The sequence below is a fragment of the Ilyonectria robusta genome (genome assembly GCF_021365365.1).
Source record: "Ilyonectria robusta strain PMI_751 chromosome Unknown BGZ61scaffold_15, whole genome shotgun sequence".
Taxonomy (NCBI): Eukaryota; Fungi; Ascomycota; class Sordariomycetes; order Hypocreales; family Nectriaceae; genus Ilyonectria; species Ilyonectria robusta.
In genome coordinates, this window is record NW_025764449.1 from 616196 (window position 1) to 629700 (window position 13505).

The window sequence follows — 13505 nt, forward strand, 5'->3', positions numbered from 1 at the left end:
CGCGTAGGACTGAGTCGGCGAGGCGGATTTGCATTGGTCGCCAAGGCTATTACACCGCCAGCCCTCATCTAGCGTTCACGCTAGCCGACGTTGAGGCTTGGATAAAAAAGGGCGAAGGCTTCAAGATCTGCTGCCCCGAATCCGGATGCCCGCCTATCAGTGTCACCGTCGGTAGGGTATGTGGTATGGATTATATCGCCATACAATGGAATACAGCACTTGATGACGCCTCAAGATCGAGCACTTTCGAGGATCGCTGTTTTGCACGGCTACATGCAATGCATCGATCATTTCCGGCACTATTTTGTCCTCACTTACAAACTACACCAGGGAGTTTATCCTATCATCGAACACGCGACCACAAAAACATGGATGGAAAATGGGCCTGGTATTGCGCGACGTGCTTTACTCGCATTACGTGTGACTCGAGCGCTGAGGATGCCAAACAAATTTCTTCATGTTGTATTATGCAACTACCATACGATGATGAAAAAAAGATGTCGACATGGGTCAGAGCACTCGACCCAGAGAGCTATGGTCACTTCAGCGATCAAGACACTAAGCATATTACATGGTGCGATGATCGCTTCTGTATCACAACGCGTGAACTGCGGCAATTTTCAGAATTAATATCACCGACAATGAAGAATCTCTGGCCGCCCTTCCGAGATGGAAGTGGAAGGGCGATACGATTTCTGGAGACGCATGTTACTCAAAGTATTGCTCGGGGTAATTCGATACTTGAGATATTATGAATGAATAAAGTGTATATAATAGTGAGACAATAAAGTGTTCAGGAATGAATAAATAATGAATGAAAATAAAAAGTGATATGCAACAGAGTATAATTTTGTCGATGTTTTATGGTGTCAAAGTCGGCTTTCATAACTCGATTTGTTACTGCCAATGAATGGGTCCGGCCCAAACTTCCGGAAGTGGATTATCTCTGACAAGTTCGATACTGTGAGGGTGTCAGGACATCGATTGCACGTCCCTAAACTGCTTGATTCAGCTACCTGGGGCTTTGTTGGTGGTACTAGTCAATATGTTATTCACAGTCAGCTATATTCCGGAAGCTACTTTGACGCTACGTGGCTAGGCTATACTCCCTTTAGAGATTTCTTCTCAGGCCCAGGACGGCAAAAATGTCAGCAGGGTCTCATGGATTACCAGAGACTATGGGGGTATCTCAGTCGGATGTAATATATCTTCCCCAGTGGCATTGCCAAGCAAGGGTTTGTCATTTTCAATGAAGAGTCCGCAAAGAGTCTTGAAACTATTTGCGAGGGGACTAAAGTACTCTCAGAAGGGACTGCGATTACACTGCCACTTGAACTGAACTCTTGTGATTCGACTCTTCAGAGTGGTCGTTCAATTACATCTCGCCAGACAACCTTCAACTCAAGCAAGCCAACGTTAAGAATGGAGTGCTTGCGCCTGATGGTCCTGCTTGAAAGGCTTTTGTCGTGGAAAGCTCCCAAAACTTCACCCTCGACGCCATGAAATCGCCGGCCACCTTTGCTGGTGCTGGTCTGCCCGTCATCATCAGTGGCGGGATTCCAAACCAGTATTTCACAGGCGTGGATCTGATATTGCCAAATTTACAAACGAACTCTCAAAGCTGATCAAACTGAGGAATGACCACACTATTGCATCTGAAAATGTTGCCACGAAATACTTAAACTGTTTTCACCTTTCCTCGTATATTGAAACATACTATTCCTGGCAACCGGAGACTTAAGAAGACAGAATATTAGGTCCACATGCATATGCAGATAAGATTTGCCCACCAATTAAATATCATTACAGTGAATGAGCAACCTAGAGCTGATTCAAACAATGTCACTCCCTTTTGGCCCCCTAACTATCACCATGCTGCAGCCTGGGTTGTCTGGTGTCTCAAGGATTTCCGGTTATTTTGTCAAGTTTTGAGGCAGCCTGGTCCACTACGAAATTGTCAACTGCCTCAACAAGTGGTGATAATAGGATATTGTTTGCTGTCCAATATCAGGTTCGAGTACCGAATATGAATTTTCAACAGGGCAATCCAGAGTTATGTGAATTTCTAGAGTAATGTTAAACGAAAATATATGCTTCTCAGTTGCAGTAAGTAGTTACCATCATTTTAATGATATCAAGTGCTAGAAGTTTATTTTTCAGTACTGTACATACCAAAATATAAATACTACCTTTGAATGCAATATAAACAAAGTATTTATCAAGCCGTAGATATAATACCACTATTTTAATCAACGAAATAACCTATCCGCTAGATATTCTTACAAAGGGCGATTTACGCCTACTATCCAGTATCGCCACACCTGTAGCGCCCAGTCAAGGTCAACCTATCTCTATATCTAATGAGGGCATCCAACAGATAATTACAGACTTGAGAACTGCAGCAAAAAATACTACTTCAGCAAGATTTAACTGTATTAAGATCTATAGCGCCACTACTTGCCTTCTTAAGCAGTTCCTATCAGATACCTGCAATATGCGTATTAGTAAATACGGTGGCGGTCTCTCAAATTGGGCTTTGCCGGTCGAGCATTGGAAGGCACCACGGAATATTTCTAACAGCGGACACATGATTACAGATAACCCGACGCATGAACTAATTGAACCCAGCTCGTGGAGTAACTATCGCCAGCGTATCCGGTTCGGATATTATACTGCAGTATTTCAGTGGCCGTTAGAGAATGCTCATACCAAAACTGGACCCTGTATCTCCTTCTTAAGGGTGGTCAATGCAGTTTTGTTCGTATCAACAGTCACAAATCCTTTCATTAGACCCTACGAATGCAGTTGTTGACATAAGCGCATATCTGAAAGAAGGCAAGAACATAATCGGTGTCATTGTACCTGCCGGTGGTGCTTCAAGCGTATGGTATCCCATCACATCTTGTATGGAGGCTAGAATGATTGGAATAGTCAGTATCACACGTTACATGACTATTGACCGCTAGATACAAGAACAGTAAGTTCATCATGCCAGATAATTTACTTGGAGTTTGAGAGATCCGACCATCTCTAAACTGTAACCACAATCATTCTGCTATGACGGACAACCAGTATCTCTCCAGGATATTGGTTGGGGGGGGGGGGGGTTAAATGACAACTCTAATGTCGACAAGGCAATATTCCTTGGCTGCGAGCTGGATAGTGTAATTGCTACGACTCTATTGTACATCCGCGTGCTATCGTTCAATCTCTTCTACTCGTACCTTTGTCTGGACTAACTCTAATTGACTACCATTCCTTAGGCTTCCTGTTCCCTCTTCTGATGGGCCGCAATCTATTTCATTCAACGTAAGACTCTCAGAACGCATATTCTTCCTCGAGTACGGATCCATTTTTACTCCTGCATGCGATGGCATCGATTTAACGTCACTGTTTGACTTGGCTCCATAGCCTTGGTCCTTATTGCCAAAGTATGGTCTCAAGGAAGGTAGACATGCAACAATGATGCCAATGTGGGAGTCGAGAGCGCTCCACATGACTATTACAGTTAGCTATTCAGGCCCACGGACGACTACAAGCTCCCAGAGGAGGAGCATTTCACTCACAAACTAAGCCGAGAGGGGTCGAGTCGCGTATGTCTGCTTTCTCGATCGTTATGAAGCGGAGCAGGGTAAATAAAATGTCGATAAGACCAAGGAGGAATGTGAAATAGATGCCGATCTTCAGTGACCTCCTAACGTTTAAAGTGGGCACGATAAGCCAAGGGAGAGCGAAAACTACCAAAGTTAGTGTCCTTTGTCTCGTGGCTACCAATCTCTCAAGTTCATTAGGCTCAACTCACTCACAAGATCTCCGAAGAAGTGGAGACTCCAATTGATCTCGAAAGCAAGTTTAGTTCTTGATGTGGGACATGTTGATTGGGGATCCATGTCCCTATTTCACGCATCAGTGAGAGTTGCTTTATTAGGAGGACGGTTAATATTCTTACCAATTCGTCTCAAAGGGTATGCAGATACAAAATATCAACAAGATTGTCGTCACATACGCCATGGCAACATAAGTAATTACTGCCCATAAGAAGATTCTCCGCTTGCGCATAAACTCTGGGAATATTTGCAAGTACATGGAAAGAAGCGCCGCCTTGGAAAGGTACAGTGTTGTACAGAGCGGTATATTTGCTAACCAGAATGTCTTAGGTTAATCATGTCAGCTGTCATGCCATCAACCAAATATCCAGCGAAATCACAGCTCTCACCTTGAAAATTTTAGGGATATTTTCTGGGTCTCCACGAAAGCTCTCCATTGTTGTCGTCACGTTAGGGTCAAGTGCGCCTAACGTGTTGAACCTGATCAAGAACCATATAGAGGTAAGGCCAACAAGCAACGTTAGCACCATGATTATGTCGCTAACCAGTAATTTTCGCTTCTGGATCCTGAGGCGGAGATTCAAACGAGCGACGATGACCCCAGCGGCGATGACAAGGGGCGTGAACCCGGTCGCCTACAGCGAGTCAGTATTTGAGTAGTGACGGCGCAAATGCTTCGTAGGGAGATCAAACCATCACCACCGCCGGCGTCGGGCCGTGACGGACCATAGCTGCCGGCATGAACTAGTCCAATCGATAAAATAGTAGATCCAGTGACTAGACGCCCTACGGGTTCGTGTAGGGCCTAAGTCGAGGCGACGTCATCGATCGTTTCTCGTGAGGGGATGATGGAGCGATGTTGGAGATGGGCCGTGGAAGGCGACCGGGGAAAGCGACCGTGGGACGCAGCAGTGGGAGGGACCGGGCAGAAGACATGTGAAATACAAGGTTCTCCATTCCTTAAATGCTCTGACTCAAGGCTGAGACACGCAGCTGTCTGCGGGAAGGTCGGAGCAACAATGGCTTGCGTAGGGTTCAAGCTAGCTCGCTCAAATAGGCATGGCACATTCTCACCAGATGTCAGCAGAACGCCCAGGAGGCATCTTCAAATTAGATCCATGCTAGATTTGGCTGAGGCTTCAAGAGGAATCTTGATAAGTAATCATTCCGTGCTGGCCATCGATCTGAAACTTGGCAGATTCCCATGAAACTTTGGGCCGAGACGTTGTTAGTTGCTCCACTGAAGATGTGGCAGCATGCCCGCCATCTTGGCTCCTGGGATGGTTTCGCTGGAAAAGGAAAAAGATACATTATTTTGAAGCTAAAACACGCCATTCGCGCCATCGCGCCCCCCTTAATGGTCGGAAAGAACTCAGATGACCACCATAACAAATGCCCTAGAAATGGGGTGCTCGAATGTTGCCCGATTGCCATGCGTAGTGGTCAATCTAGCATTTATCTTATCACGTGGAGTTCGTGTGGTTGAGAAATGACACATACAATATAGAAGCATGTTCCCGTCCCGTCATCTACCCTCTACACACCAAGACGCGTGATGAAGCAATCGCCATTTTCACCATATAATCCCCAGATGGTCTACTTCGAATTGTCCATGGTGGGGACCTACTCGACGACCTCGCTGACGTCCTTCGAGATCCACTTGTCGCCCTCGCCCAGGGAGTGGAGAGTTGACACGTTGAGCGACCAGGCGGATTGGCGACCATCTCCATCAGCGCAGATGAATTCAATCGTGTCGACGTACACAGGCTCATCAGGCTTTTCCTCGACGCGCCCAGTTCTGACTCCGGCCACCACAAGGTCGGAGCACACTCCACACTCTCATACCAAGTTGTCAAAGTCTCCGTGTTTGGTCTGTTCGCCGTTGGTGTGAATTTCCCAGCTTCTTGAACTTGCTGGTGGTCTCTTGTAGGTCGGGGCTCAGGCCGAAGTAGTTCTTTCATAGGGGCGCCGAGATGCTGTGTTCGGGAGTGGGACGAAGACTTCCTTGCCCCAGACAACACCAAGGGTGCATGGAATCATGGCCACGCCGGCTTCCTTCGCGACCTTGAAACTGAAGAAACCTCGCAAACTCGAGCGGCCATCTTCGGAACGCGTCCATGTGTATGTCTTGAGGTACTTGGACATCGCGACCAACTTGGCCGCGGCTACTTTGGAGTCGGCGTCGGCTGGCTTAGTCTCACCAGCTGTAGCAGCCTCCTCCTTGCTCTGCTTGACAGCGGTGTCCCAGGCATTGCAGTCGGGAGTTGAAAGTGGATGAATAGTTTCTTAATCCCATTAAGAGTCTTGAAACCCTCGCGCACAACGACCTCAGTAATAATCTCGGAGACGTCGGCGGCGAAGCTCCAGATGCAGCTGGCTTCGCCACTGCAAGTGCCGTCAGACTTTTTCTCACTCTTGGACTAACTCATTTGGATGCCATGAACGACTTGATGGACAGAGCAGGCGGGGATTTAGAAAAGGCGGAACGTGGCATCGAGCGACTCGAAATCGTTGTCCACTGTGCAAACAAGGGCACCTAAGCCTCCGAGTAGAGGCTGGCGTAGCCATGCATCAAGTCATCTTGGGCCTTTGTGACCACCCGCGCAGTGGAAACTTGCAGCCGCAAGGCGTATTCTGATATCGGGTAGTCCAGCCTCAACACAGGAGGCAGAACGTCGGGGAGCTCGACTGGCGGGACATATCTCAGCAACAAACCAGCATTGGGGTCCTTAACTCAGCGTCTGACATTCTCTAGTGACGACGGAACGACCTAGCCGGGAAAGGTATGCAGTTCAAATGAGTCCGAGAGATACGCGAGTACAATTGACATACCAGAAGCCCTTGTTCAAAGACCAGCAGGTTTATAAAGTAGGCATCATGGATCACATCATTTGAGAACAGTGGGCGAGTGAGCTTTTTACTAGACTGGCCGACCCGGTGGATGAAGCCAAAGAGGAACAAGCCCTAAAAATTACAATCCTCTTCTCAGGCAGGTGGCAGACTCGGGTGTCAAGAAGCACCTCTCTTTTGGTGGCATTCCGCACATGGAGTCCCAGGCATATGATATCGATTGGACTTCAATACCCGGTAAGAGTGTACTACAATACTATGTGCTAGGTGTAGCGGGGATATGTCATATATCATCATCTAGGTTCTATTTGCAAGAGTACGCGTATGAATTGCTGGAAATGGAAGTGATCTACACAGGGTTCCAGTAGCAAGTGCACAACGCTCCAGTGGCGTCGCGGGGCAAAAGCTCCTCCCGGTTCATTGTGTCCACTAAATGAAGCCCATTTGCACGCCCGGCACGTTTTTGCCGAATTTCTGCTCCTTTGCCAGGGAAGCTCAAGTCTATGACGTCGCGACAACGGCCAAACAGAACTTCCTCGCAAGAAGGCGCACAACAGCGCAGTGCCACAAAGGGAATTTGCTATTTTGCATCTGGCGATCTAGGAAAAGTGATAGTGGAAATGGGGCTTCTATGACGCTGGTGACGGGGTGACGTCAAGCATTGTCCAGCCATGTTTTGAATCGCGATCGCGTCAGGGACCTTCATATAGATATAGAGCCGCGGGTGTCTCCCGTTGTTTAAAATAATTCTCTATTGACAATAAGCTTATCCATCCCGCCAACGTCAAACTCTACTGATAGCGGTTAATTTTGTAGGCTGCCTTTGCCTCATCCCATCACCACCAAGATGGGCTTCTTCAACCGCAACCGCGAGACGACGACTCGCGATCACAGACTGGCTGGCAAGTCGCATTCTCGCCGCCATGAGCCGTACAGCATGTCTACACGACCAACCTTTGGTCAGTGGTTGAAGCATACTTGGCTGGATATCCTCACCATGGCCATCATGGGCGCCATTGGACTCGGCGTAAGTCATGCCAGCCATCAAACGTCACTGAACCAATGCTGACCTCATTCCCTCGCAGGTTTACATGGCGCACCCAGCACCTTCAAGATCCTTTGCCGTCACATTTTCCGATGGCGAGATCGTGTACCCCGAGTTTGCGTATCCTCTGAGAGATGAAATCATCCCCATCTGGGCCGCCGCCCTGCTGGCGAGCTTGGTCCCCATCCTCATCTTTCTCCTGATGCAGATCCGAATTCGCTCCTTCTGGGACCTCAACAATGCTGTTATTGGTCTCCTTTACTCTCTCATCTCGGCCGCCGTTTTCCAGGTCTTCGTCAAGTGGCTTATCGGAGGCTTGCGTCCACACTTCCTGGATGTCTGCAAGCCAGATGTCAGCCTGGCCAATGACCAGGGTTACAACAAGAAAGGCTACTTGCAACTGTACTATACCAAGGAAATTTGCACGGGCGACCCAGACCAGATTGACGACAGCCTTGAGGCTTTCCCAAGTGGCCACACGACTGCGGCATTCGCAGGTTTCATCTACCTCTACCTGTATCTCAACGCCAAGCTCAAGGTCTTCTCCAACTATCACCCTGCTATGTGGAAGCTCATCGCCATCTACGCTCCTGTTCTCGGCGCTGTCTTAATCGGAGGTGCGCTCACCATTGACAAGTTCCACAACTGGTATGATGTCGTGGCCGGCGCCATCATCGGTACAATGATGGCATTTTCCGCCTACAGAATGACATACGCCGCTGTGTGGGACTGGCGATTCAATCACATTCCCCTTAACCGAGGCTCCCCCTTTATGTATGCTATCGAAGGTGGCGAGTTGACCGATGCTGTCTTCACGAGGAAAGCTGGCTGGGGAGGGTATGGCGGAAGTATTACGGGAGATAAGCATCGTCACAACGGTGGACTAGATGGACACCATACGACGCCCACAATTCCTCGGAGAGCCGTGGGAAGTGGTCGAAGAGCCCAAGAGGATCTGGTCTAATAGCGACTGGTTCGGTTTCGGACATGTTTCCTTAGTTGGATACCCCATTCTTTTCTGTAGCCAAGATTTCAGATTACTTACATCATTTGCGATCCTTGTCCTTATCTTCCATGCTGCTGTGGATACAATTTGCCCTTTTTCAGTATCCTTGCTATCGGGGTACGATGATTCCAGGGTCAATAGTCAATAGGCTAAAGACGGGAGAATTGTCCGCAGAACACAACAGCCATCCTGCGATTTCGCAAGTGCGCTAGCGTGCTGCTTTAGTTCGAATTTATTTACGCTTGAATTGATAACGTAGGTAAGTTCGGTGTTGACCAACCAGCATCCAACTATCTTTCGGATCGTAGAGCAGGGGCAAACCAACAGTCCGGACATACGAACACAACCCCTGTGAACCTGTTGGCACCTCCCAGATTAGATAGATGGCATCATTTTACCCCGCTTCTCCAATCCTACAAATGGTGAAAAATGTCCTCAATTTCCTCCATGTGTCATTATCCGCACTCCTATTGCATCCGCTTTGTCCCTTGTCAACATGTCAGAACCTAAATCTTCAGAGAAAGTTGCCAGGGATGCTGAACCCGGAGGCAATCCTCCACCTTCCAGCAGTGCCAATTTGGAGCAAAACACCCCTTCGCCGGCGGCACCGGTGGCAGAAACCACCGATGGCCTCCTCCCGGGCCAACACTGGACCCAACTGGCCGAGGTATGTCACTCTGACATGATAAATATCTGGAGCAGAACTTGTACAGAACTAAGACATGGGACTTCAACAGCCTGAGACAGATGATGACGACCAAGACTCAACTCTAGGCGACAATGCCAACTCTACCGCATCGATTTCCTCATCTATACTGCAGTATAGAACGATCAATGGACGAAGATTTCACAGCGAGCAAGGAAATGCCCAGTACTGGTTCGTAGGATCCCGTCCGTTCTGCTCCACAATCGAAATGAACCAGGAGCACTGACCCGCACTACAGGGTCACCAACGATGATCAGTCGAACGAGGCGTTGGATATCAAGTGAGTTTCACACTTATTGGGCGGACGTACCATGTACATTGTGAATTTGGGCACCACTCACACACCTCATAGCCACCATGTCATCACTCTGTTGTTTGGTGGTAAACTTCACATGGCCCCATTGAATAAGGATAATATACATGTGCGTCTACTCCATATTGGTGGGAGGCACTGGGATGCTAATGGGTTTGGCGGCACAGAAAGCCGTCGACATTGGAACAGGAACAGGTAAGATTCCATGGATTCATTAATCTATCTCCGACAGTAGATTCGAATCGCTAACCATAGTAAACATCAATCAGGCATCTGGGCAATGTACAGACTTCTCACGTCTCACCTAACACCGAGCTGCCACGCTGACCAATCCCAATAGGGACTTTGCAGATGAATACCCTAATGCAAAAGTAGTTGGCACCGACATCTCGCCCATTCAGCCAAGTTGGGTTCCGGCCAACCTCGAATTGTGAGAAAGAACCGTCCTCATCCGAGATCCTCACTGACGACCTGGTCCCTACCTCTCTTCAGTCAAATCGATGATTGTACCCAGGAATGGACATTCGAAGAGGAGTCACTCAACTATGTTCACATTCGTTTCTTAGTCGGAAGCGTCGTTGACTGGCCGGCCCTCTTTAAACAAGCTTACAGATGCCTGAAACCCGGTGGGTACATCGAGAGCTACGAAGGTTCGCCGAACATTGGCAGCGACGATGGTACTGTAACCAAGACTAGTGCCATGGGCCAATGGGGAGAGATCTTTGTCGAAGGAGGGCGCAAGCTTGGGCGGTCTTTCTCACTCCTGGAGGATGAGGAACAGAGAAAAGGAATCGAAGCTGCAGGATTTGTGGACATTGAGGAGTCAAATTTCAAGGTGAGCTCTACAGTCTCTACTCTGTAACACTAAAACGTCATCTTGCACAAGATTGACTGTTCCATAGGTTCCTATCGGCACATGGTCCAAGGACCCTGTCCTAAAAGAAGCAGGCCAATACTTCCAAGCCGCCATTCTACAGGACATCGAAGGTACTTTGCTATTCATTGCACACCTGTTGGGCTGGTCGAAGGAAGAAATCGGCGTCTTTGGCGCTCACTACCGGCGCGAAATCCGATCCAAGTCAATCCACGCCTACTTCAAGCAAAAGGTCGTCTGGGCCCGAAAGCCCCTTGTGTGATGGGATTTAAAGGACGAGAATATACAGACTGTAGCTTTTCCGATTAGATTGAGATCTTTATTCTTAAGACCTTACTTTTCCAGTGAGATTTATTAGGTTATTTATTTATTAAGATATACTATTATATTTATATTTAGGCCTACGGAATTTTTATAATTAATTTAATAAGAAAAAACCTAAAAGCTATTTTAGCTTTAAAATAAAAATCTTATTATAATTTTACTTTATCAAGAGGTTAGGGTGGCCCAGTACACACATACCCAGAGGGGGGACTAGAAGCTTAACAGTAATAAAAAAACACTAACAATAGTATCAACAATACAGACCATATACCCAGTCCATTCAAAGATCAACAATACACTCAGACAGACTAAGGTTTCTAGTCCAACTGGTTACCTTTCCCAATACCTTTATGAGCTGCAGGTAACAGCTGTGTCTATAATTTTACTTTATTATTTTATTTATTTTATATTTTTAGTACAGTATCTATATTAATCTCCTAGTAGAAGTAGAATGTTAGAGGCTACCGTTCTCTTCTCTGCCTCCGATATACCTGGTTTATAGTGACTTGCGCCTTGCCTGGATGCTTCTGTTTTGCCTACGGTTTGTTTTCTCTGCGGCCTCTTGGCGGTCTTCCCGACGGTGGCTAATTCTCCACAGGTTTATTCATTGAGTTACCCAAAAGTATGTTACCCATCAACTGGCCGTCAATATTTTGACATCTTCCTCAAGTCTCGCCACCACTTCCACATAAAAGTTCTGGCTTACGTTCTCATTCTCCAATCCACCAGTGCTGAAGACGGTATTCAGACACCAGTCAACAACAGTCGTGTAGTTCATTCCGCCGCTCTCTAGAATCTGACCATTGAAACTCTTCCCAGCCTGATTCATCGCAAGAATTGCATCCAGGTCCATGCACTCGGTCATGTCTAGAGTTTCGATGGCCTTTCCAATGATGACTTGGATGAGTAACACGCCGAGGGATAAAACCATCAGGTTTATCGGTCGCTGTTGGGTAAATGTGTCTTGCTGGGACTGGCCAACATGGCTTTGGTTCGCCTCCGAAATACTCTTAGCCACGAATGGTTGGGACAATGACTGCACATTCGAGAGTGAGACGTCTTCTTTTCCCCGAAAGAAAAGAACATCGTCCAGTGTGATCATTTTCGTAAGCCATGCCGTGTTGTAGAGGTGCAAAATGCTGGTTGAAATTGCCAGAGCAATTTCGAGCTTTCTGATGTAGCCCACCTGGGAATCCGACAAATGTCCCTCAAGCAACTGGCGAAGTGTAATCGTCGTGTGTGACTCCAGCTGATTTTCTTGAGGGTATAGTCCAAACTTGCGGTGGATGTCGGCAACATATCCATAACAAGACACCGCTGGTCCTTTACGCCATCTCGGGATAACTTGGCATAAATTCGACACTCTTGGTAGCTCGTATTTCGTTGCCAACTCTGGGTGAAGAGCCGAACTCTTGGACACCTCTACTAATGTCTTTGTGGCCGATGCCTTCCCTTCTGTCGACGGCCTTAGTGAAGCAGGCCACCTAACCATTCGTTTAGGCTTTTGGTCGTTTAGTGTCGGCGCCAACGAAACTGGAGTCGTTGCGGGTTCATGGTCGGGCTCTTCAAGCTGAAGAGAAAAACACGCCCAGCGCGCAGGCGGATCTGAAAGTACCATCTCTCCAGTCTCGTTGTTTTGAGAGGGGATGGAGCCACCGAACGACCCTAGAACTGCGTGGAAATTAAAATTCCTCGCAATTTGCTCCTCAACGTCGTTCGGCACCAGAACCGCCTTCCTGTGGACCAGTTCCAGGCATATGCGGTGGGACTTTGCGCAGCAACACGTGGTCGCGTTTTGTAGAGCGTTAAAGATGCTCTGAGATAGCCCTCTGATAAGGTTGATGACTCGAGCTTGAGAGCGGCGCCGTCTGTTTGGCTCGAGTCTGCAGTTCTGGCCAGCCAGTTCGTGAAGAACCGCGTTTCCGGTCTTGATCCTTGATATGATATTCTCGTAGTCCTTTCTCTTTAGGGTGAAAGATGTTCCGCGTTTTAGTTCTTGGAGAATCGTAACTCTGTCGGTTATTATCTTCTTAGGGAAATAAAGTGTTAGAGTAGTGAGGAATTATGGTGCAGATGGTTTAGGCTTACCCCCTTGCCAGCCGCTTGAATAGATAGATTATTCTTCAACTCCTCGGCTGCCTTCTGCATCTCGGCCACCTGCTCCTCAAACTTCCCAGATGATGTCCAGAGCCGGAGCCGTAGTTGATGGTCGTATGGCTCCCATTGCGGTCCAAACGGTTTTTCGAGCAATGTGTCTATCATTGAAAGTGGCACGATGCCCTCAAGGAGAACCTCGCATGTTGTTCGGAGCCGGACTTGCTCGGTTTCGAGATCTTGAATCAAGGCCTTCAGACTCCGCTCCACGTTCTTCATCGACGAAAGAGTGGACTTGTACGTCTTGAGGGCCTCTATCGCGAGTGGCAGAACACCGAGGACTACCCCAACCACTTCGAACCCAGACATTTTGCAGTTAACCGGCTCGGGGTTTGACAAGTCGAGAGTCGTCGTGAAATGCCGAGTTGTAAATATGAGGCTGCGAGGTAAACCCCACACTGCCGAG

At 47.9% G+C, this 13505-nt stretch overlaps 5 protein-coding genes across 5 annotated transcripts; 3 read left to right on the forward strand and 2 right to left on the reverse strand.

Moving 5' to 3' along the window:
* The first annotated feature begins 95 nt into the window (after nucleotides 1–95).
* BGZ61DRAFT_455538 (uncharacterized protein) lies at nucleotides 96–766 on the forward strand. The gene has a single exon (XM_046246393.1). The coding sequence runs from the start codon at nucleotides 186–188 to the stop codon at nucleotides 753–755; it is 570 nt and encodes a 189-aa protein (XP_046101951.1). The 5' UTR covers nucleotides 96–185; the 3' UTR covers nucleotides 756–766.
* Nucleotides 767–3259: 2493 nt separating this feature from the next.
* On the reverse strand, nucleotides 3260–4556 carry BGZ61DRAFT_534715 (uncharacterized protein; the record flags this gene model as incomplete). The annotated part of the gene is made up of 7 exons (XM_046254182.1): nucleotides 3260–3295; nucleotides 3360–3499; nucleotides 3567–3737; nucleotides 3803–3894; nucleotides 3950–4152; nucleotides 4217–4462; nucleotides 4521–4556. 7 exons carry the CDS (start codon nucleotides 4554–4556, stop codon nucleotides 3260–3262), a joined length of 924 nt encoding a protein of 307 aa, XP_046101952.1.
* A 2968-nt stretch (nucleotides 4557–7524) lies between these two features.
* On the forward strand, nucleotides 7525–8686 carry BGZ61DRAFT_507579 (phosphatidic acid phosphatase type 2/haloperoxidase; the record flags this gene model as incomplete). The annotated part of the gene is made up of 2 exons (XM_046251916.1): nucleotides 7525–7704; nucleotides 7763–8686. 2 exons carry the CDS (start codon nucleotides 7525–7527, stop codon nucleotides 8684–8686), a joined length of 1104 nt encoding a protein of 367 aa, XP_046101953.1.
* A 455-nt stretch (nucleotides 8687–9141) lies between these two features.
* BGZ61DRAFT_455540 (S-adenosyl-L-methionine-dependent methyltransferase) lies at nucleotides 9142–11027 on the forward strand. The gene is made up of 9 exons (XM_046246394.1): nucleotides 9142–9395; nucleotides 9466–9605; nucleotides 9673–9714; nucleotides 9787–9856; nucleotides 9915–9942; nucleotides 10017–10029; nucleotides 10088–10177; nucleotides 10240–10582; nucleotides 10650–11027. The coding sequence occupies exons 1-9, from the start codon at nucleotides 9225–9227 to the stop codon at nucleotides 10881–10883; spliced, it is 1131 nt and encodes a 376-aa protein (XP_046101954.1). The 5' UTR covers nucleotides 9142–9224; the 3' UTR covers nucleotides 10884–11027.
* A 551-nt stretch (nucleotides 11028–11578) lies between these two features.
* Nucleotides 11579–13408, reverse strand: BGZ61DRAFT_590137 (uncharacterized protein; the record flags this gene model as incomplete). Its single annotated transcript, XM_046256614.1, has 2 exons — nucleotides 11579–12974; nucleotides 13034–13408. The coding sequence occupies 2 exons, from the start codon at nucleotides 13406–13408 to the stop codon at nucleotides 11580–11582; spliced, it is 1770 nt and encodes a 589-aa protein (XP_046101955.1).
* Between the last annotated feature and the right edge of the window lie 97 nt (nucleotides 13409–13505).

What these genes read in the sequence shown, in the direction of transcription:
- BGZ61DRAFT_455538 (XM_046246393.1), top strand. Translation starts at nt 186, where the DNA reads ATGGATTATATCGCCATACAATGGAATACAGCACTTGATGACGCCTCA.
- BGZ61DRAFT_455540 (XM_046246394.1), top strand. Translation starts at nt 9,225, where the DNA reads ATGTCAGAACCTAAATCTTCAGAGAAAGTTGCCAGGGATGCTGAACCC. An exon ending in CAAGGAAATGCCCAGTACTG is followed by an intron (nt 9,606 to 9,672) that starts GTTCGTAGGATC and finishes CCCGCACTACAG; the next exon opens with GGTCACCAACGATGATCAGT. An exon ending in TGAATAAGGATAATATACAT is followed by an intron (nt 9,857 to 9,914) that starts GTGCGTCTACTC and finishes TTGGCGGCACAG; the next exon opens with AAAGCCGTCGACATTGGAAC.